The following is a 23,711-nucleotide window of genomic DNA, read 5'->3' on the forward strand; positions in this document are numbered from 1 at the left end:
TAGCCTTCTTCTCCCACGCCCTTTTTTCCCAAAGTGCATCAGAACAAAATTTGGATATAGCCATTTTGTCAAAAATTGTTCAAAGTTCAGATAATAAAAAATTTCGGCGTTGACACAACCCCCCGGGCCAGGGGGTAGGCGTTGTAAATTATGCCATGGGGTCAAATATGGTTCTTATAGAAGGGATGTGCGTATAAATCTTAAAGAGGGCTTATTTGATTGGAAATTAAAAGTTCTAGTTCACTTTTTCAGAATCAAAAGGGATCGGAGGGAAACTGCCCCCCCCCCCTCCACGCCTTTTCCCCAAAACCATCCCATAAACACTTTGAGACTGTCATTTTGTTAAAAAAAAAAGTTCAAATATCAGACATTAAAACTCCTGGGTCGACACAACCCCCTAGGACCCGGAGACGAGTGTTGTAAGTTGTGCCCTGGGGGAATATATGGTTCTTATAGAAGGGATACTCTTCAGAATTCCTTCAGAAAGGGCTCATTTGGTTCAAAATTGAAAGTTCTAGTTTACTTTTATTGAGTCAGAAGAGAGCGAAGGGCAATTAGCCCCCCCCCCTCCACGCCCTTTTTTCTCAAAACCCATCCGATAAAAAATTTGAGATAGCCATTTAATTAAAAATAGTCAAAACATCAGATAATAAAAACTCTGAGGTTGGCACAAACCCCCAGAGCCCGGGGGCAAGTGTTTTAAGTTATGCCCCGGGATATATAAGGTTTTTATCTAAGGAGAGGTCGTATAATTTTCAGAAGTGGTTCATTTTATTGGAAATTGAAAGTTATTGTTTCTTTTTTATGAGTCAAAAGGGATCAAAGGGCATCTACCCCCCCCCCCACACATGCTGTTTTTTTCAAATGCATCCGATCAAAATTCTGAGATTGCCCGTTTGTTTGAAGTAGTCCAAGTTCAGATAACAAAAATCTCGGGGTCAACATACCCCCCAGAACCTGGGGGAGGGACTGTAACTTATGCTGCGGGGGCATATAAGATTTTAATGGAAGAGGTGGTTGTACAAACTTTGGAGGGTACTCAAACGAGATAACTCCTAGCATCAAATACGACCCCCTAATATCCTCACATTTGCAGTCCAAATGGGAATCTTCAGAATCGAAAGTGATCAGAAAGTAACAAGCCTTCCCTCCCCTTGTGCCTTTTCCCCCCAAATACATCTTTTCAAAATTTTGAAAAAGTCATTTTGTCCATAATAGTCCAAAATTCAAATTACTATAACTTAAGGGTTGAGAAATCCTCCATAGCCCTGGGGCAAGGATTTTAACTTATGTAAGTTGCCTATTATTAGAATATAAGGTTTTTCTAGAAGGGTGGTTGTATTAACTTTGGAGTGGGCTCATTTGATCGGAAATCGAAACTTTTCTTTTTTAAGAGTCAAAAGTCATCAATAGGCCACTAGCCCACGCCCCATTTTTTCAAAGGGTATCTGGTCAGAATTTTGAGATTGCCATTTTATTCAAGAAAGTTCAAAGGCCAAATAACTATGCTTCCGGGGTTGTATCTCCCCCGCCCCTTACCCTGGGGAAATGGCTCTGAGTTACGGAACTTGCTTATTGTTACTTTGACCCTTTTTTTTAGTTCAATGCTTGGTTTTAGTGATTTACGTGACAACTTCGATTTACGGTGTAAGGGTTATAAGTTATGCAAGCTGCTTATTGTTACTTTGATACCTTGGTTACTTTCATGCTTTATTTACTTTGTTTTTTTTTTACATTGATATTGTTACTTTGATACTAGTTTTGATACTTTGATGAATATTTGATGTTGAAAAAAAAAGTTTCATTTTGAAATAAGGCTATTTTAAAAACTTGAAACTTTTTGAAATAAAAAACGAACAAAACTTAATTAAAAGAAACTTTCCGAAAAAGAAATTTTTAGAATAAAATTAAAGGCCATTTTAAACTTAAGACCAACAAATACAAATAGCTGTTAAAATTCAAACTCAAAAACGACCAGAAATTACTATTAAAGAATAAATGAAACCCAAAACGGACAGAAACTAAATAAACAATCATAGCAAAAAACATACAACAAGTAGTAATAGAAATGAATAAATAGATCTTAAAGCGAGTAATGCTTAGATTGAATATGAATATCAAGCTTAAAACAAAAAAAATATTTTCCTATTGAAGCATAAATGAAACAAAAAACGAACAGAAATTAAATAAACAATCAATGCAAACAAACATACAAGTAATAACATAAATGAATAAATAAATCTTAAAGCGAATAATGCTTAAATTAAATATGCAAATGAAGCTTAAAACTAAAAATTATTTTACTATGTAAGTATAAATGAAACCTAAAACGAACAGAAATTGAATAAACAATCAGTGCAAACATACATACAATAGATACTAATATAAATGAATAAATAAATCTTAAAAGGAGTGAAACTTGAATTGAATATGCAAATGAAGCTTTAAACGAACAGAAATAACTACAAACAAGAGTTTGGGTATCGCCCCCTTCTCTCACTGAAAAATTCTAAAACTTACTGCGTCATTGGCGCTTTATTTAAAACTATATGCGTCTTGGACAGTCTTGGAATGTATAAACAACATCAAATTGAATATTTGATATATAATGATAATAATTGTTGAAAGATCAATCCGCTCAAGATTTTTTTACTGTAATTTTTACTTTCATTTTCAATGCTTGAAGAACTGGAAAAGAAAATATTTGTAATATAATTTGTTTTCAGTGAAGCGCCAATGACGCAGTAGGCTTTAGGTTTTTACAGCTAAGAAAGTGGGCAGTATTCAAACTCTTGTTTGTAGTGGAACTATATTCGTCTTGAACAATCTTAGAAAGAAGTAATAAATTAAACTGAATATTTGAGGTATAATGATATTTATTGCTGAAAGCTCATCAGTTCAAAATTTTACTGTAATCTTAATATTTTTTTCAATATTAAGTAAAAAAAAACATTTGTAATATAATTCGTTTTCAGTAAAGTGCTAATGACGCAGTAGGTTTTGAACTTTTGCAGTGAGAGTAGTGCAGTGTTTGTAATTATTTTTGTTCGTTTCAAGCTTGATTTGCATATTCAGTTTAAGTTTCACTCCTTTTAAGATTTATTTATTCATTTATATTAGAATCTATTGCATGTTTGTTTGCATTGATTTTTTATTTAATTTCTGTTTGTTTTAGGTTTCATTTATACTTCAATAGCAAAATAATTTTTTTTTTCGTTTTCAGCTTGATTTGCATATTCAATTTAAGCATTACTCACTTTAAGATGTATCTATTCATTTATATTATTACTTGTTGTATGTCTTTTTGCTATGACTTTTTATTTAATTTCTGTTCGTTTTGGTTTTCACTTATTCTTTACTAGTATTTCTGGTCATTTTGGGATTGAATTTTGACAGGTATTTGTATCTGCTGATCTTAAGTTTATCATGGCCTTTACTTTTATAGCGACGAAGACCACACTGCCTTTCCATCATAAACAACAAGCAGAACAATAGGGATTTCTTTTTTTTTATATAAGACAGTGGAACGCAACTTTAAATGAATATTTCGACCCTATATCCTAGGGCCGTCCTCATCAAAACAAATGAAGAAAAAACGAATATAAAAGAACTCACATTAAAATACAATCATTAAAACTGAAATATTTTCAAAACAGCCCTAGCATCATTACTTCAAGGAAGTTCAACCAGGACTGGTACATTAAAACGAAGTGAAAAAGACATTTCTTTCAAATGGAATAAAAAACATTTACAAACAAGCTCATAAAGCTAATCTTGTCTTTTTGGCAGCCTGCCTAGAGGGTCTATCCTTAACAGGTTGAGTGGAATTCTTTACTGGTTTTTTGATATAATTAGTTAAATCATTTCTAATTAAATTTATTTATAAGGTATTGAGCGAATATTCCCCCAAATCCCTATTTAAAGGATTATTACTATTTATTTTGATTTTAATTTAAATTGCCTCTATAGCAACCTGTTTTATGCCTAAGTAATTGCTAATAAGGGAAGTTTCTTCAAAAAGTATTTTATGGCTAGGATTATCATAGATATGACTGCTTAAAGCAGAATCAAAAGAAATATTTGCACTATTAGAATTTAAAACTTTAGTTTTGTCATCTTTGGGTTGTTGTAGGCGTTTTTTCTAAATTTTGATGGGTTCTACCAACATAAAAATTGCCACAGCCACATGGTATTTGATAAATCCCTCTTTGGTGAGTAACTGGGGTTATATCTTTACCAGAGTTTAAGAGATTCATGATTTTAAAATTATTTGTAAATACTACATAAAAATTATTTTGTGTGCAATCTTTTTTAAAACTTGTAATGACTTTTGGAATATATGGACGCTAAATTATATTTGAGGGCTTGGCGGGAACTTCACATGATAAAAGACCCTTGATTTTATGGGAGTGTCTTGTCAATCTTCGGCTAATTGTATTATTAATAAAGACAGTAGGATAACCGTTTCAAAAAAGTATGTCTTTAATAAAATTTAGTTCATCTGTGATGTGAGATTCAGATCAAATGTTTAGGGTACGATCTACAAGAGAGGTAACAACAGCTCTTTTAACTTGTGGGGGTTGATGGGATTTAAAATGTAGATATTTGTTGTTTCGTGTCGGTTTTCTGTAAATTGTAAAATCCATTTTATCAATGGCACGAATAATTAATACATCCAGAAACGGTGATTTATTTGCATTTTCAATTTCTAAGGTAAATTGTAGGTTTTGGTCATATGTATTTAAGGTGATCTAGAAAGCCCCTAAGTTCATTTTCCCCATAGTTCCAGAGCGATATTGCATCATCGATGTAACGACCCCAATAGACATGTTTAAAAAAATATGAATTTAAGGCCCAATTTTCAAGGTGTTCTACATAAATATTCGCTAATAACCCAGATAGCTTAAAGAGCTTCTTTGTAAATGATTTTTATTCCATTTGAATGAACTGTCTTTTTTCACTTCGTTTTAATGTACCGGTCCTGGTTGAACTTCCTCGAAGTAATGATGCTAGGGCTGTTTTGAAAATATTTCAGTGTTAAACATTGGATTTTAATGTGAGTTCTTTTATATTTGTTTTTTTTACATTTGTTTTGCTGAGGATGACCCTTGGATATAGGGTCGAAATATTCATTTAAAGTTGGGTTCCACTGTCTTATATTATAAAATTCCCCCTATTGTTCTACTTATTGTTTATGCCTTTACTTTTCTTTGAAAAATTTCTTTTACGGAGAGTTTTTAAAATTGATGCATAGAAAAAATGACGCTTGTAGGGCAAAGATACTTTTTTTTTATCCTTGCCTCAACTAGAAAAATGTTAGTGGTTTGCCCTAAGAAACATTCCTGTAACCCCCTTGCTTAAAGCTACCAATACTTTGGATACACTCCGTTTATTTTGGACTCTAAATCATTCAAAGAAAGACATTTTGTGTTCTTCTAGTTTATTATGGAATCCTGAATTGTTTTCAATATTCAGAAAATCTAACACGTAGGCAATAAATATTGCCACAAGGTTTTGAGCCAGAACGTAATTTTGGTCTTATTTCTCCGAAAACTTCACCTATATTGACTTAGACGAGTATGTTAAAGACCTAAAAAATTAAATCAGTTGGATTTTTGAAAGCTATTAAATAAAAAAAAAACAAGTTTTTTTAACTGAAAGTAAGGAGCGACATTAAAACTTAAAACGAACAGAAATTATTCCGCATATGAAAGAGGCTGTCCCCTCCTCAATACCTCGCTCTTTTCGCTAAAGTTTTTTATTGTTTTAAAAAATAAAGTTGTGTGACAGATTCAAACTTTAGCGTAAAGAGCGAGCTATTGAGGAGGGGACAGCTCCTTTCATATACGGAATAATTTCTGTTCGCTTTAAGTTTTAACGTCGTTCCTTACTTTCAGTTAAAAAAACTTGTTTTTTTATTTAATTTCTGAACGTTTTTGAATTAATGCAGCTTTGATTTCGGCTCACCGTACATGAATAATCAAAAAGAAATTTGCATATTAATTTTACTTTTTTGGCTAAATGGCTTTCTCGAAATATTATTCTGACGTAACTTACAAATTAACTTACGTAACGAATTTCTATATTCGTATGTTTTATTACGTATATTAGGGAGTTTTCCCCCTAGTCGATACCTTGCTCTTTATGCTCAAGGTCGAGTTTTGTTCCAGTCACAAACCCCTGAATCACAAAGGCCAGGAAATTAGAATAGATAGTCCTTTTGCAAGTACTAAAAAAAACTTTAGCGGAAAGGGCGAGGTATTGACTTGGGGACGAGCCCCCTCATATGCGTAATGATGTCTGTTTCTTTTAAGTTTTAATGTTGCTCCTTACTTTAAGTTGAAAAACTTGTTTTTTTTATTCAATTTCTGATCGTTTTTTAAATAATGCTGGGAAATCCGGCGCCCCCTTAATAGAAATGTCACTTCCCCAAGAAAACCTCCTCCATGCAGGGATCCTCCGCTGTAAACCCCCTCCTCCGACCCTCCCTCCATCAGAAAAAATCCCTCCTGAAACGTCTTTATAATTCCCATTAACCAATACTATATGTAAACAATGGGCAAAGTTCATAACTTGCAGCCCTTCCGTTGAGAACTGTGGGGGATAAAGTCATCCTCAAATACATGGTTTTTAGATTTTTAGACTATGTTGAACAAAATGGCTATCTCCCAGTTGTGATCGGGTTATTTCGGGGCAAACATCAGTATGGCATGGGGTCTAGTTGCCCTCTAATTTTTTTGGTCACTTAAAAAGGCCACTAGAACTTTTAATTTCCGTACAAATGAGCCCTCTTACGATATTCTAGGACCACAGGATCGATACGATCACCCCTGGGAAAATAATAAAAAAAAACTAACAAAAAAACAAACAAATAAACACGCATCCGTGATTTTTCTTCTGACAAAAAATATAAAATTCCAGATTTTTGCATATAGGAGCTTGAAACCTCCGCAGTAGGGTTTTCTGATACGCTGAATCCGATGGTGGGATTTTCATTAAAGTTCTATGACTGTTTGAGGGTGTTTCACCTATTTTTCGAAAATAAGGCAAATTTTCTCAGGCGAGTAATTTTTGATGGGTAAAACTAAACTTATGAAACTTACATATTTGAAATTAGCATGAAAATCTGATTCTATTGATGTATCTATGGGTATCAAAATTCCGGTTTTTAGAGTTTCGGTTACTATTGAGCCGGGTCGCTCCTTACTTACAGTTCGTTATATCGACTGTTTGATCAAAGAATTGACAGCCCACCTTACAACTACAAGAACACTAGGTTTCCGTATTAATCGCGCCGACTATGATGGAACGTTGAAAACTTCAATACCCTCCACGAGAAGGATACAAACTTTACAAGAACTGATTTAAGCTTGATAATAAATTTCTTTAATTACAGCTTTGCCCCTTTAGGAGACAAGGGTAATTAAATTCCTTTGTATTATATTCCTTTAATTGCTAGATATATAAACAGGGTTGCACAAGTACTCAGGAACACAAATGCAGAAGAAAAGTCAGATATTCACAATAATGTACGGCATTTAAAAAATAAACTATTAACTTATACAATAACATCAGATCAAAGAACGTATAAAAAAAGTCACATACTATAAATTCAGATTTAATCAGGTAATCGGTAGGAAATGAAATTAGATCGCTGAAAATAAACAACTTGGGACATACGGAATGAATATTTTGTAAAAGATCATGAAATGCTATATCTCCATTTTTTCTTTCTATTTCTCCAGCACTAGTGGGGCCTCAAAATATTGTTGGAAATACATGAAAACTAAAATACGAATAATGACTCAAGGAAAATAGTTTAAAAAGGCAGAAAATAACAAAAAAAAATATTCAAGTCCTTGTGATGGTTTAAACAACAATTTTTTTTTCTAGTTTTGAAACCCAATACTCACCTTGGAATACTGTGGTATAAACTCGTTCAAATTTTGAAATTCACCATTTTGAAAGTACTGCCTTTTCACAGCACGAACGGTTGCGTCATGTTCGGAATTGTTTCTGATGAATGACAAGAGTGAATTTGGTAATAAATCCTTTTCCAAAAAGGAAGGGTTATCCATCCGTGCCGCATTTTCTATGTGAATAACTGAAAAATAGGAAGACTAATAACTAAAATTACACACACAAAAAAGAAAAGAGATAGCACTAACATGGAAAGGTATATTAGTACACATTGTGGAATTTGACTATGTAATGATAGTGGTTCTGTGAGAGTGACATTCTGCAAAAAAGCTCAGGTGTGATCCATTGGCTTGCGATTAGCTGTCTTTGGTGCAAATGACATATGAAGTTAAATTGGTGCAAATTGAGACTTCTGAAAAAACTAGTATTAAAAACTTTCATGAATTGCAGTAAAAAATTTGTAAAAGTCATAAAGTGCCCCCAATTTTCTTGACTAAAAATTGGGAACAAAATATAGTAATAAGGGTTTTATTTTCCAGAATACTATTACTGATGAAATAATAGCCAGAATGTCCAAAAATAGCTTTCCAGCTATTAAAAATAATAGCCAGAGAACAGTTTTTACAGCCTTGTGCATAAATGGCTTAGTTATTAGGCCCCATATAAAGTCTATAGGATTTTTTTATGAAGTTTACTATGTCCTTGTACTAGTTTTTTTATGTCCGTTATATTTCTCACATCATTCAGCTATATTTCTATCACCTCTGTTCCTAGCATAATTATCGATCCTTTAAAGGAAAACCTGACTTTCAAAAACAAGGAAGAAAAATAAATCAAAGAAAAGAATACTGATGCAATTTTTTGACAGTGATCATAGTGAAGAATAAAGCAGTTCAGAAGCCTAACTTGAAAAAAGAAATTGCTGGCTGCAGATAGGGTATTTAAGATAAATAGGCGTCCAGCAATTAATTTGTGGTTTTCAGTATATATTTCGTGACAAATATGAATAAGAATCAAGCATAGACTGAAACGCAGCTTCACGGAAGATAAACACTTAAATACTAGTTATAAATTGTTGGTAACAAAAAGCTGAATTCTGTGTACATTCACCTAAAGTATGTCAGATCTTGCAGTGACATTTAGCCTACAATTATCCTAAAGCCGAAATTAAAGAAAGTGTAATTTGCTGTCGAAATGTGTAGCAATACACTTTTTTCATAAATACTTCTTAAGTACTTATCCAAAAGCTTAAATAGTACAATGAGTGTTTCTTTTAGGTTTTTGGTGATATCTTTGGAAATCGTGTTTGAATTTGTCGATACTGACTTCTGTATTTAAGTGTCAGATTTGACAATAAAATCAGACTGAAGTTTTTCTAGTTACGTAATTACAAAATGATAGTTCTTCAAAGATATTCTTCACATATCAAAGTTGCTCAATTAAGTGGCTAGAAGATGTAATTTGTGACGAAGTAGTCCTATATTAATCTCTCTGGTTTTACCGCTGAACCTGGTAACGACCAAAGTAAATGAAAATTCACGGAATAATCTGTATCATCATTTGATGTTCCTTTAACAATTAGTATGCAACGACATTGTATCAAATCTAAATCCTCTGAAAGCTGACTAATGCGGTAATTAAGGAGGGCCGGGGGGTGGTTGTCCATGGACACAGCCGTCAAGGGCTTGAGGGGAAGCAAAAATAAGATTTTTTTTGTTTACTTGTTTTGGGGTTGAGCAGTGATAGGGTGGGGGGGATTGTCCCCAGATGCTGAAAACCGTAGCTGCAGCTCTGAAGAAAAGACGTTGGCCGACATTAGAAAGTAAATAAAATGTTTCACGACTTGCATGCCAGATCGTCACTAGATCTGGGACCGCAAGATGTTTGGAGTTCGTCAATCAAACAGTTCGTGGTAACGAACTGTAAGTAAGGAGCGACCCGGCTCAATGGTAACCGAAACTCTAAAAAAAGAAATTTTTATACCAATAGATACATCAAAAGAATCAGATTTTTATGCTGATTTCAAATATATATGTTGGATCAAGTTTAGTCCTACCCATCAAAAGTTACGCGCCTTAGAAAATTTGGATTATTTTCGAAAAAAGGGGGAAAGACCCCCTAAAAATTATAGAACCTTAATGAAAATCATACCATCATATTCAGTGTATCAGAGAACTCTACTGTAGAGGTTTCAAGCTCCTACCTAAAAAAATGTGGAATTTTGCATTTTTTGCCAGAAGAAATATCACGGATGCGTGTTTATTTGTTCGTTTTTTGTTTTTTTTTTCAGGGGTGATCGTATCGACCCAGTGGTCCTAGAATATCGTGGGAGGGCTCATTGAAATGTAAATTAAAAGTTGTACTGCCCTTTTTAAGTGACCAAAAAATGGATGGCAACTAGGCCCCCTCCCACGCTCATTTTTTCCCAAAGTCATCCAATCAAAATTTTGAAATAGCCATTTGTTCAGCATGTTCGAAAATATGATAATTATGTCTTTTAGGATGACTTAATCCCCCGAAGTCCCGGGGGGGTGGGCTGAAGGTTATAAACTTTACCCAATTTTAACATATTGTTTTGGTTATTGGGAAGTATACAGAGGTTTTCAGGGGGGAGGGGGTTTTTTAGGTGGGGGGGAGTCAGGGCTTATATGGGGGGATCTTTCCGCGAAGGAAGTGTTCATGGGGGAAGGGACATTGCGATGAAGGAGGCGCCGGATTTCCCATCATTATTAAAGAAAAACATTATAAATTAAATAAAAAAAAGTTTATCAACTGAAAGTAACGAGCAACATCAAAACTTAAAACGAACAAAAAATATTACGTATATAATTGGGTTCACCCCTTAGTCAATACCTCGCTCTTTAAGCCAAAGATTTTTTAGTGCTTTCATAAGAGCTATTCATTCTAATTAACGGCTGTTGTGATTAAGGGGTCATTTTTAAAGAATATCAAAACCTGCATTAATTCAAAAACGTTCAAAAATTAAATAAAAAAAAACAAGTATTTTTAACTGAAAGTAAGGAACGACGTTAAAACTTAAAACGAACAGAAATTATTCCGTATCTGAAAGATACTTTCCCCTCCTCAACGCCTCGCTCTTTACGCTAAAGTTTGACTTTTTCACAACTCAATTTTTTTAAACAATAAAAACTTTAGCGTAAAGAGCGAGGCGTTGAGGAGGGGACAGCCCCTTTCAGATACGGAACAATTTCTGTTCGTTTTAAGTTTTAACGTCGTTCCTTACTTTTAGTTAAAAAAAACTTGTTTCTTTTTATTTTTACCAACAAACTTATCTACCCTCCTCATCGCTGTCTAATATTACATGTTATAAATACAAAATCATTATAATCATGAAGTTCTAGCTTATAAAACCTAAGTGGTAAATAGCATTACTGAAAAAAATGAGATAACTCTTCAACAGTAGTCTAGAATCCTTGCATTGAAATTCTGCTGTTTGAGAATCGTAGGGATGAATCAAAAGACAGCAAAGGTAAAAAAAAGTTTAAAAATCAAGTTTTACTTTAATTGAGTTTCAGAAAGAGTGGAACTGTATTTTGTCTATAAATGGAAAACTGTAAGTGAAACTTTTATTGTTTAAAACGTATTTTAATCATTTTCTTCTAATTATTACATTGCAAAGTACAAAAATTACTGTTGGATAAAACCATGAATCTTGAATTAACGATATTCCCAGGAATGAATATCATTACATATTATGGATTCAGTTTATTTTCATTAGTTCTTTGCCGTCATCTTGATTATTATAGTGATTTATTTTTTCTTTTTGTCGACGTTTTGAAAAATTAAAGAACACTATCAAAATACATATACTTTTCAATAAAACGCAAATGAAGCAATAGGCTTTAGAAGGGTTACGACGGAGGAGGTAATAGCCAAATTCCTGTTTATATTAATTTTCGTTGGTTTTAACTTTGACTTGAGAATTCATCTTATTTACACTTGTTTTAAGTTTCGTTTATTTATTTATATGAGTATCTCATAATTTTATGTTTAACTTTATTATTTATTTTAATTTCTGTTCGTTTGGGTGACATGTATGTTGGTCAGTAATTTGTAATCGTTTTAAGTTGGAATTATTTTAGGACTTTACTTCTGTTCGTCTTTTCCTTTAATTTTGACTCTTTTGCTTTTCTTAAAAAGCTTTTGTTTCGGAAAGTTAAAAAAAAATTATACCGAAAATGAAGGTTTAAGAACCCATTGGAGGATTGCCTCAAAAGAAAAAAACCCTTCGATCATAATCTCATCTCCTTGGTAGGAAATCCGCCTGTTCAAAGAGATTCAAATAATATCACCAAGCTCGTGGACCTGCTCAAGAATGTGTATAAATTTGTATAGCAAAAATAACAATTCTTTTGTTCAGTTTTCACAACAACTCATAAAATTCATATCAGGTTTTTGCTAATCAAATGAAATAAATGCATAAAAGAATCATATTGTTGCAAAAAGCAGTGATTCCTTTGTCTGATATTGCAAATCCTGTACTTATCATTCACTATACTCGTTCAAAATTCCAATCGTAATGCCAACCTAGCGACGAATAACTTTTTCCTCGTGTGTTTCAAAAACGCTAGTTTATAATAGCATACGGTACTTCTTCGTTTCATTATTTTAAGTTAACGATTATTTCAGTAATTTTGAATTACAAGGTGCCACTGAAAAAAATATTGTAACACACATACACGCAAAAAAAAAACACTAGCCACGGTGATAAAATGTTTACGCAGTAAGAACGTAAATAGGATTATTTCTTTAATTTTATAGTACTGCCATTTAAAACATATCTAGTTTTGTTGCACCTTGTCAGTTAAATTGATGGTTTCTGAGCATGATCCTCCTGTTCACAAATAATAATTGCCAATAAATTAAAAAAAACTATTTTTAAGAAGAATAGTCTTTGGACCTTGCTGTTTGAGATCCGTAATTTGTGTGTTATTTCTTCTTCAACCGCCTGGAAAAACTGTATTATTCAATCTACTGATTTATGTTTAATTGCTAAAATTCATTCTTGTTTTTAGCAATCAAAAATTTGACAACATCGCCTGATTATAAAAATGCTTTGTTTTTGCTTTTATGTATATTTTTTTCTATTTTTATAGTTCAATTACGGAGCAAATCGTGAATATAATTTATTTTGGAGTGCTGGACCCCTAGTTTATTAACCTTCGTGCATGATTTTACAAGGTAAATGTATCCAATATAAGATATTAAATCTATAAATCCTAAAAAATATATGAAACATAATTGATTCATAAGCAAACAGACAGATAATTCTGTTCATTTTCCTTTTTCTTTTCTTCAAAGAACAAAAGAAATTTTATGTTTCTTGAACAGCTAGATCACTTGAAAAAGTAAATACCGTTATTTTTTTTTTTTTTTTTTTTTTTTTACTCCAGAAAATTGCTTCGGTGTATTGTCTTGAGACCAATCAAATATTTAGCTCCCGCAAAAAAATAATGAGTCTAATTTTGCCTTTTGGCTATCTTTCTCTTTGTCTGTTTTCTTTACTAATCAAGAGTAGGCTAAGCCAAATATCATGCTAAATTACTTAATATACCAAAACACTAGAGCACAAATTCAGAAACTTTATTTTAGTCCTAATTAGGGTAAAATTGTTGTTTTCGGCACAAAATAGCAGAAACCTTTGAATATATAAAAAAAAACTATAAAAATATAAAAATATGAATATGAAAATATACAATAATAAGAAAATATACAAAAATAATAAAACAAAATAAAAATAAAAAAACAAATAAAATAAAGTATAATAAAAAATAAGATAAAAAATATGTAAATTAAATAAATATAAATAAAACAAAATAAATAAAATAAACAATAAAATGAAATAAAACAAATATATAATAATAAAAATAACAAAATAAATAGCGGATTTGTCTCTGGCGTGATTCCTTTTGTTATAGAAAAAATGGTATTGAGACTTAAGGTTTTGTCTAAAATTCATGGAAAATTAAATAAATACATCATATTTTTGTAAATATGCGCTTAAAACCTCCGTTCCTAAGTTCTCAGAAACGTTGAAATATGTAGCACAATTTTGGTCAGGATGTCATTGTTTTTGGGTGTGCTTTCCTGCTTACTTAAAATCAAAGAATAATATATTCATTGCTAGTGAGAAGATTGTCGTTTTATGTGAAAACATTGATAGATGAATTAGAAATAAAAGATTTGAAATTTTGGAAAAATCACTGGAGGCAATATTATTTGAGTTGATTATAGAATCACCAAGAAGGTATTTGAAATAATCGGAGGAAAAAATGTTGTATATCTGCGTCAGTATTCAGGTTCGAAAATAAAAATCCTTGTATTTAAAGACGGGGAAATGTAAACCTGTTCCTAAGGGTTTTAAACTATTATAGGTTGGTGGGTTACCCTAAAATTTACATTCCTTGCTCTCTGTGGGCAAAAAATAATATTTTCTGGCACAACAAGGCAGAAAATGGCACGTTTCATGTAACCTCTTTTATTACTCGAGAGGGTTTATAGATGATGTGATTTCCCTGAAAATGAGTCCTCCCCCAATACTCTATGACCCACTTGTATGCCATTTTCTTGTTTTGGACTGTAAGTTTTCATTTCGACAGTGGTAATTTCAATGGTATACTTATTATTTCAAATCGACGTCATTTTTGAGGGTCTTGTGCTTCTTTTCGAAATTGTAAAAATTTCTTCTCATAGTTACAAGCTATTCCTTTGTACGAATCAAAATAGAAATTAATATTTCAAAATAGTTTTGGAAAAGATATTTAACGAGAAAGTTCCTGTAAAATTTGTTTCTTAAATTTAGATCATTATTGTCCGCGATTCACTCTTCACTGGGTTACAGCTACTGCTGCAATCATCATAAACGAATACATAGTCTTATTCATAATTAACCTTAACCTGACTGGTTCATAGATCTAGATCTATTTCTCTCCGTTTCAGGATACGATTGGTCATAGTAGCCACAGCTGATGTAAGTTGCATCATCCGATCAAGGAGCCATTAACCATAACAGCTCCTATAAGTTGAAAGATAGATTTATTTTCTAGTATAATCTTATTGAGGCCATATTTTGACGATTGCCTTAGGAGTTAAAAATTCTAAAGAAAAAAAATACTTGACAAATTCTACATAATTTTACAAGATGCGATTTTTTGGTGTACTAAGCGTATTACACATTGAGCATTCACTAGGATGTAGGAATCAAGACCCAAAAGCCTTCCTTCCCTTCTAAATATTACTTAGCCAGGGGCATAATTTGCTATGGTGCAGGGTGCAACTGCCCCCGATTCCAGTTTTCCCTTCACCCAGACCCCAGTTTGCCCCCTCTCTCCAACTGAAAGTTAGTTTCTTCAAAAATCTTGTCAAAACTAAGATAAGAACGCATGATTCAAGCATCCGCAGAAAAGGGTCAGTTTTCTTTAGCCTATCTTCGCCTTTATGGTACTATATGGCTCATTTATCAGTTTTCACTGTCATGTTCACTTGGTTTGGGAAAATTGTCTCCAACGTTGCCCCCAAGGATTTTGACGAAATTACGCCACTGTACTTAGCACATATCTTCCCCTAGCCCCCCCCCCCCAAAAAAAAAACAAACTCGGTGCTCTTGTCTGTTGTGTATGACTTGGTTTGCATAATGTATTTCCCAATTATTTCTATTATTTTAGCTCCTAGATTTTTTATTTGGTTTGTCAAACCCAAATATCTTGTTTAATTTTAATCCATGTTGAGTTCAGTTCCAAGTCTTAGAAACACAATTGATAATCATCCATAGATGTTATAATCTATTGATTCAGAGCAAAATAGTGCCAGAACCTGACACCTGTTAGACAGACTTACTTCCGTTCAAGATCTGGCGGCTATTTTCAAATCCTGTCAGTATTGGACAGTTGGGCTCATCCCTCAGAAAGTGGCTTTGTTTGATACGGCCGTCAAAATATTGGCGACCCAGACTCAATGTAATTTAACTTTGTAGAAGTGACGTAAATAAAAGGTTTTCTTTTGAATTGAGAAATGTACACTATTCTCACTTTATTTAAAAGTATTCAAATAGAACTGTCTTCTAAAATCAAAGGAAGGTTTTTTTTTCAACTTGAAAACGTCATTCGCATAAAAACGTTTATTCCTTAAAAAAAGAAATCCAAACCTCACTTACAAACGAACTAAAGATCTAAGAAAATGAAAAGAAAAATACAAGGAGCTGTTTCTTCAATGTGCTCATTGCGGGGTTATGATAAAGGGTTAGGGTCAGAATTTTCTTAGTTAAATTAGTATAACGATTCCGAGTAGACAGACCATGAAGTCTTAATGCGACACATTTTTACGCTTTCCAGCTTCCTACTCTAAATATGGTACCGATAATTGCCCTTCTTGGTGCATTTAGGCACTTTACGACATCATTATCAAGGCAAGTTTATAAAAAACACATAGACGTAAACAATAGCTTTCAAAAAAGTCCTGAAACTGATCTCTACGTTGTTACAATGCCCCACTAGCATCAGAGAAAAAAAAAGGAAGAAAAAATGAGACCCATAAGTGCTACAAAGGATAAAATACAATATATTTTCGGTTTACTAAATGGTGACTAAAAACCTTCGAGTATGAGTTGTCGGTCGTGACGGTACACTTTTCATTCATTTCACCCTTTCCTGAGGCACTTTTCACCCTTTCCTGAAGCCTATTCCTGACTCTAGGTGGGAGCAAGGGGCTAGCTAAGCTTCGAAATTTCTACGGTGGTGCTGGAGCTCCAGGCAATAAGGCTTAAATCTCCGTCCCTAGGCAGCATAGGAAATCCGTCAGCGCACCTCAAAGTGGTGAAAGGGTGTAAATATCACTGAGCTTCACGCCAAGCAAGGTGATGGCTAACACGCTATGAGTGACCGCCAGACTGGGGACGTTGTGGTGAATCTTATCCCTAAGAAACGTACAGCAAAGATGATGAATGTGATAAAGAGTAGAAGTTTGGCTACGGCATCCCCGGTTTTACGCGATGCGAAGAGACTTGCGCCTTCGTCTAAAACTGGACTAGCTAAAAATACGATGATGAATGCCAAGCAGAGTAAAAGTTTGGCTACGGCATCCCCGGTTTTATGCGATGCGACGAGACTTGCACCCTCGTCGAAAAGTGGGCTAGCTACCATCATATCAAGAAGACAAGGCCTAAACTTTGCCTGCTAGAACCTATGCTTGATAAAATATCCCCTGACATAAGCTTTTATAGCTGAAGAATTTCATATTTATAATCTTGACATCTTGTGCGTCTCTGAGACGAGGCTGAATGGACGTGAAATATCTACCCTAGAAGCACCGTCTGGGAAGAAGATCATATTTTATAACTCAGGACCAACGGATGGCTCCGGTTTAGCAGGAGTAGGTCTCATATCGTCCCCAAAAGCAGCCACCGGGTTTCTGGAATATGAGGTAGTATCTAGTAGGATTGTGTGGGCGAGATTTAAAGGCCAAAATAACAACATGACCCTCCTTAGCATGTAAGCCTTAACCAGAGATGCGCCTGAACACCTAAAAGTTCTGTTTTACAGTGAAATTCAGATTGTCATTGACAGGATCCCCCGAAAAGACATACTGGTGATTGGAGGCAATTTTAATGCAAGAATCGGTAACTGGTTGAATGACTCTGATAAATCGTTTGACAATCATGGTCTCAATGAAATGTGCTCTAATGGAAACAAACTAGTCCTATTTGCAATGCGGAACAATCTTGCTGTGGCTAGTGCATGGCTTAGACACAAGCCCTGCCACACACATACCTGGGAAACCCGCGATGGAAGAGTGAAAGCTCAAATTGATTACCTGCTTATATGGAAGGTGGAAGACCATGCTATTAGACTCAAGGGTGCACAGAGGTGCTGACACAGAATCAAAAAATGGATCTGATCACTTCTTGCTAAAGACCAGGCTAAGGTTCAGACCCAGTACAAAGAAGGCATCCATGCCAAGTCAGAAAATAGATGCATCTAAATTGAGAATAGAATAAGCATAATCCTTTGTCCTTGAACTTTCCAATCGCTTCGCCACCCTACAAGACGAAGCCGAAGGTAATGATCAGGATTCCAACCCATCAGGATGCCCCGCTTCCAAGATAAAGAGAATATGGAGCAAGTTCAAAGGCCACTTGAAGGAAACCACAACAAACATCGTTGGAGCTGTAAAACGAAAAGCGAAAAATGGATCTCTGAGAAAACACTAAAACTCTCTGCAAAGAAGAAGGAAATAACAAGCAAAAAGTGTGGTGCGTATAAATCGCTGCGTCAGGAATACCATAAGTCTGCTAGAACCGACAGAAAGGCCTACAGGTCAAATATGACCGATAATATGGAAAATGCCGCCTCACAAAATGATACGAGGAAACTTTGCCAGATTCTTGGAGAGTGTGCCTGGAAGAAAAAGCAATCTACCATCCCTCTGCCAAAAGCGATAGACAGGAAACAGCTTACAAGTAGGGAAAAACGTATCGAAAGGTGGTGCGCCACTTCCAAGAATTTCTGAAACTGGGAATTACTAGCAGTGGAAACTAATACCCCATAGCCTCACCCAACTCGTCAGAAAACCATTCTTATGATAATATCTCTTTGGACCTACCTACTAGAGAGGAAGTATTACAGGCAATAAAACTGCTAAAAATAGATGGAATAGATGGCATCCCTGCTGAGCTGCTGAAAGCTCTGCCTGAGTCTGCCGCAGATGAGCTCCATGAACTTGTTACAGATGTATGAGACAATGAATAGATTTGCGATGAGTGGAAGACATCAATTATTGTCCCTATAATCAGAAAAGCAGACCGAATAGAATTTAAAATCTACCGAGGCATATCCCTTATCCCTATTGCTGCAAAGATATTCGCAATTATAGTTCTAAATAGGTTCTGAGATACTAGAAGTTCCCGAACGTGACCAAGCAGGATTTAGACCAGGCATTGGGTGCAGTGATCAGATCTTTAGATTACGACTGGTCCTAGAATATCGCTTCAAACACCAGCAGGAGACAATCCAAATCTTCATCGATTTCATCACAGCCTTTGACTTGGTCCATCGGGATGCTATATGGGTCGCAATGAGAGAAGACGGAGTCCCTGAGAAAGTCATCAGACTGTTAAAGGCGTACTACAATGGAACCGGTCCAAGTTAGAGTTGATAGTGAGCTTTCGGTTCTGGTCCTGATTGAGGAGAGTTTATGTCAAGGATACCTTCTGTCACTGACCTTATTCAACTTCGTCATTGATTGGATTCTTGTAGCCCCCAACAACTATAAATATGTGGGAGTGAGCCCGTCCTTCTCTGCCATGGATCTTGATTACGCTGATGATGCGGACATACTTGCTGAGTCTGTTACCGATGCCCAGGCCATGATTAATGAAGTAGAAAGCAGAGCACTTTTGACTCCTTAGACCTATTTTTTAAACATTTAAACAGTTTTGATAATAATATTAAATTTACAGTTGAGCTTGAGGAAAATAACAAATTGTCTTTTCTGGATGTTTTATTATTTAAAAGGGATCTCCAATTACTTTTCTCGATTTATAGAAAACATACGTATAATGATGGGTATTTGAATTTTTATTCGTGCCACCCCATGTCGGTGAAACGAGGGGTTGTAATTTCACTAGGTGATAGAACCTTCAGAATTTGTTCCCAGGGATTTCGGGATTTGGAATTGTTATATTTGAGGAATATTTTGTTTTGTAATATCTACCCAGTTAAATTCATAGACAAAATAATTGAACACAGACACGTTAAACTATGATAGTAAGGTTATTAAGGTTTTTCAGTCTTCATATTTAGACATACCTGAAAGTGTAATTCTACTTCTATATGTACCTTATTTTTATTAGAGGCTTTCTCAGATTTTGCTTAGATTTGACATCGATACGTGCTTTCAAACGATGAGACCAATTGGTAGTTTCTTTAGTTATGGAAAGAATTTAACCGGAGGAAATTTAGTAAGTGGGGTGTATAAGATTCCGTGTTCTTGTGGGAAATTCTATATTGGTAGGACTCACCAAAAATTTGTTAAAAATTTATTGAGCATCGAAATTCAATAGAAAAAACCCTACAATTAACCAAGCCTCCGGAAACCTTTGTTTCAGCCTTAGCAGAGCATATTTGGTTTCAACCTGATCATTTTGTAAAATTTGATGAGGCCTTAGCTATTTCAAATGATAGAGGCTATACTCAATGGGCGAAAGAAGCCATAGAAATTAAAAAAAAAACATATATTTGCTAACCTTTCGATAAATTGGGACATAGGAAATTTAAATATTGAATCAAATTATGATTGTCCTTTGAAAAGTGAATCAAAAGTCAATAAGGGAATTAAGATCTTAAATAATCTCCAAGGGACTATTTTACCTACTAGACCATAACGATTTGTTTCCGTGTTAGCCAACAAGAGGATTATTTCACAACAGAATAATTAATATAAGTTCATTTTTTTTTTTTTTTTTATCTCAGTTGCTTTGGTGTTCTCACTGAAGTAACTCTAATAGCTGCTTTTCCCTACGTGGATCAGTTTGCGCCAATTGTATATTTTTTTGGTGGTGGTTTTATTTGTTTTTAGTTTTAGTTTGTTTTTTTATCTTGCTTTTCTTGTGTTTTTTTTTGTGCTGAAGACGCCTTGTTTTGATACAGGCAAAATATCCGGGTTTGTTTTACATTTTTCGTCCTTTCTTTCCACTGGCCGCAGTCTCCTTTGTTGTTGTTTTTTTTTTCATTGAGATTTTTCTCTCTGTTTATTTTTTCCTGCAAATAAGTCAACCGAAGACAAAATGATGCAGACAGCTGGGATGGATGACACCTGTGATCCTAAATGTTAGTCAAATCGAGGACGTTAAGTCGTTCAAATACCTTGAATCAATGACAAATACAATTGGGGAGTCATCAGAGGAGATACGGAATCGCATATCCTCAGCATGAATCGTCTTTCTGCAGCTAAAGAACTCGCTTTGGAAGCGTAGCGAAATCTCTACGCACACAAAGCTCCGAGTTTATGAAGCCACGGTACCCTCTGTTCTTCTCTATGGGTGTGAAACTTGGTCACTGAAAGCAGCGGAAGTGTCAAACTTAGACGTATTCCATCACAATTGCCTGCGATATATACTAGGCATTTGCCTCTCAGACAGATTCTCAAACGGAGAGGTAAGGAGAAGAGGTGGGTATCGCCCACTTGTCTCTGATGTTGTTAAAATGAGGTGTCTGAGGTAGTTTAGCCACATTTTGTGGAGATCAGAAGAGTATATTACACTATCAGCATGGAAGAAGAAAGCAGGACGACAAAAGAAAACGTGGCTTGCTACAGTCAAGGCTGACCTAGAGCCTATTTGGGGTTTCCGAAAATTTGGGCGACGCTGAAACCATCACCGGCTTGAAATTATGGAGCCTGCCACCCTCGAGCAAAATCTCTAGAAAGAAACATGTCGTCGTCTGCTGGGCACCATGATGAGGTTGGATGCGGCTTGAATGTGCAAAAAGTACAAGTAAGTACAAGTACCGTTACAAGGGGTTTGCAGATCTTTTTCAAAGTTCCATGAAAATTGCTTTTACAATAAATATTTACCATCAAGATGATATAGTTACCACCCCTTCATCATCTCTAAGGGAATTTTTTTCTATTAGACTGCTTTTTCAAATATGATTTTTAAATGCCGTTTAAATACTATGGGCCGTGATTCACTCTTTACTAGGTTGTAGCTATTGCTGCAGCCATTACCGTAAATGTGTTATGCATCTTACAAGCCGTTATTTCAAACTTTGGAAATACCCCTGCACTCTAATGAAGGGGGCAACCCTCCCCTGTTAGCTCCAACTCGACTCCAAAGCCGTGAGGCAAAACAGGGGAGACTAGCAAAACTATCGATTGGGAAATCATCATCCATGAATAGAAAAGATCAACCTCACCTGCCTGAATCTAACTCTTTATCCATTTGCAGGTATAAAATAGTTTGATATAGATTTTCAAATACTATTTTTTACTCAAGAAGGAATATTTTTTCAATATTTTCCTTTTTGCTGACGGAAAAAAACCGAACACCAAGCTTAAACACGTGACTTTGACGTCGAAAGTGATTCACTGTATCTAGAGCTCTCTTCACTTTTCAAATAGTTTTGAACCTTTGGACTATTTACATATGAAAATAAAAAGGTTTGCTCTAGAGTAAACATGTTTTCTCTAGATTCTGACTTTAGAGTTACACGCCCTTACCAATTACACAGGTATTCTAGGTTTTTTTTTAAAGCTGTAAGTATCTGTTAATGTGTTTGAATTAATGCAGGTCAAGGTCTATATTGGAATAAAAAAAAAATAATTATACAGATATCATGGTTACAGTGATAGCTATAACCTAGTAAAGAACGAGCTATGACCCATGGTAAAAAAAAGAAAATTAAAAACATCTTTAAGAAATATTGTTTTGTGAGAAAATATTGTCATTTGTAGCTGATTAAGGAATGGTAACTATTATTTCTACTTCTACTGCTGCTACCTCTTTCTAACAAATCACTGCAGCACCAATCCACCTGAGGCCAACACATCCCAGCTACGCACGCTCCTCCATCCCAATCTATTCAAAGCCTCCCATTTTACACCTTCTCAAGAAGTTCCCATTTCTCTAAAATATTAGTAGAGAGGGGTCATGAGCTCGTGACAGAACCACGTGGTTCTGTCAGCATTTTTAATACTGACGGGGCTCCAAATAAGGGCATAGAGTCATTAGGGAGAACACGTGGTTAATGGGGTCAATGACCTAAATTTCACAACAACAACAACGACCTTGCCATTCGCTGAGAGCGTGCACTTACAACAACAACAACATCGACCTTGGAACACCTGTGGTGTCGACCTCAATTCACCTATCGTGAATCAATAATTCCCCTTAGAAACAACAAATTAAGTTCCCTTTCTTGACAGATCAATCAATCAATGACATCATCTGTCAGACTTTAAAAATTTTCACCTAGAAACGATTCTCCAGGAATAGATCCAAGTCATTAATGTCTTTGCCTCGGAAACAACTCTTTTGGTCGAACTCCAAAGGATATTAATAACCAAAGGCCATGGAAACAATTAGGCAAGAAGCGTCTTAGCAATGAATTGTTCTAGCGTGCGAAAAGGTTTCATATTAATTTGAAATGCGTTAGCGCAGAGATGCCAATAACAAAGGAACACGCTGAATTTACGTTTAGGGATTATTTGGGCGAAACCGTTTTAGACAGGTTATGGAACTATTTCGGCGAAACGGTTAGAGACATTTTAAAAGATGATTTTAGGAAAGATTTTAGAAGAGAATTTAATGGTGAAACTCTGTGGTCGTTATAATACACAAGTTTCATTTGAACAGTGTTGTGAGGTCCTCTAACCCAACCCCAAAGGGTTCCAATCCTCCTACCCCCCCCCCGCAGGACCCCCCCGGGCCTCAAAGCCCCCCCAAGCCCCCAAAGGCCCTCCTCCGGTCCCCAAATGTCCCCCAGGCCCCCAACTGCCCCCCCGGACCCTCAAAGGCCCCCCAAGCTCCCAAAGGGCCACCGGCGCCCCAAAGGCCCACCACCGGACCCCAAATGTCCCCCAGGCCCCCCAAAGCCCACCCAGACCCCCAAATGCCATCCCCAGACCCCACAGCCCCTCCCCCGGTCCCCCAACGGCCCCCCCAGCTCCCAAAGGACCACCCGCCCACAAGGGACCCACAGACCCTCAAAGGCTCTCCCCGAGCACCCGTCTGTCGTTGATGTGAGTTGTCTGAAACCTATGATTTGGGATGTGTAGTT

At 35.3% G+C, this 23,711-nt stretch overlaps 1 protein-coding gene across 1 annotated transcript in view; it reads right to left on the minus strand.

Annotated features, from left to right (window-relative positions):
• LOC148940065 (juvenile hormone esterase-like) overlaps positions 1 to 23,711 on the minus strand; it is a 272,646-nt gene that overhangs the window by 60,427 nt on the left and 188,508 nt on the right. The window contains exon 7 of the mRNA XM_089106326.1: positions 7,914 to 8,104. Within this exon, the coding sequence (XP_088962452.1) occupies positions 7,914 to 8,104 (191 nt within the window). The remainder of the gene's footprint in view (positions 1 to 7,913; positions 8,105 to 23,711) is intronic.

This window comes from Artemia sp. Qi Xiang Cuo, chromosome 20 (genome assembly GCF_049724085.1).
Source record: "Artemia sp. Qi Xiang Cuo chromosome 20, ASM4972408v1, whole genome shotgun sequence".
Lineage (NCBI taxonomy): Eukaryota > Metazoa > Arthropoda > Branchiopoda > Anostraca > Artemiidae > Artemia > Artemia sp. Qi Xiang Cuo.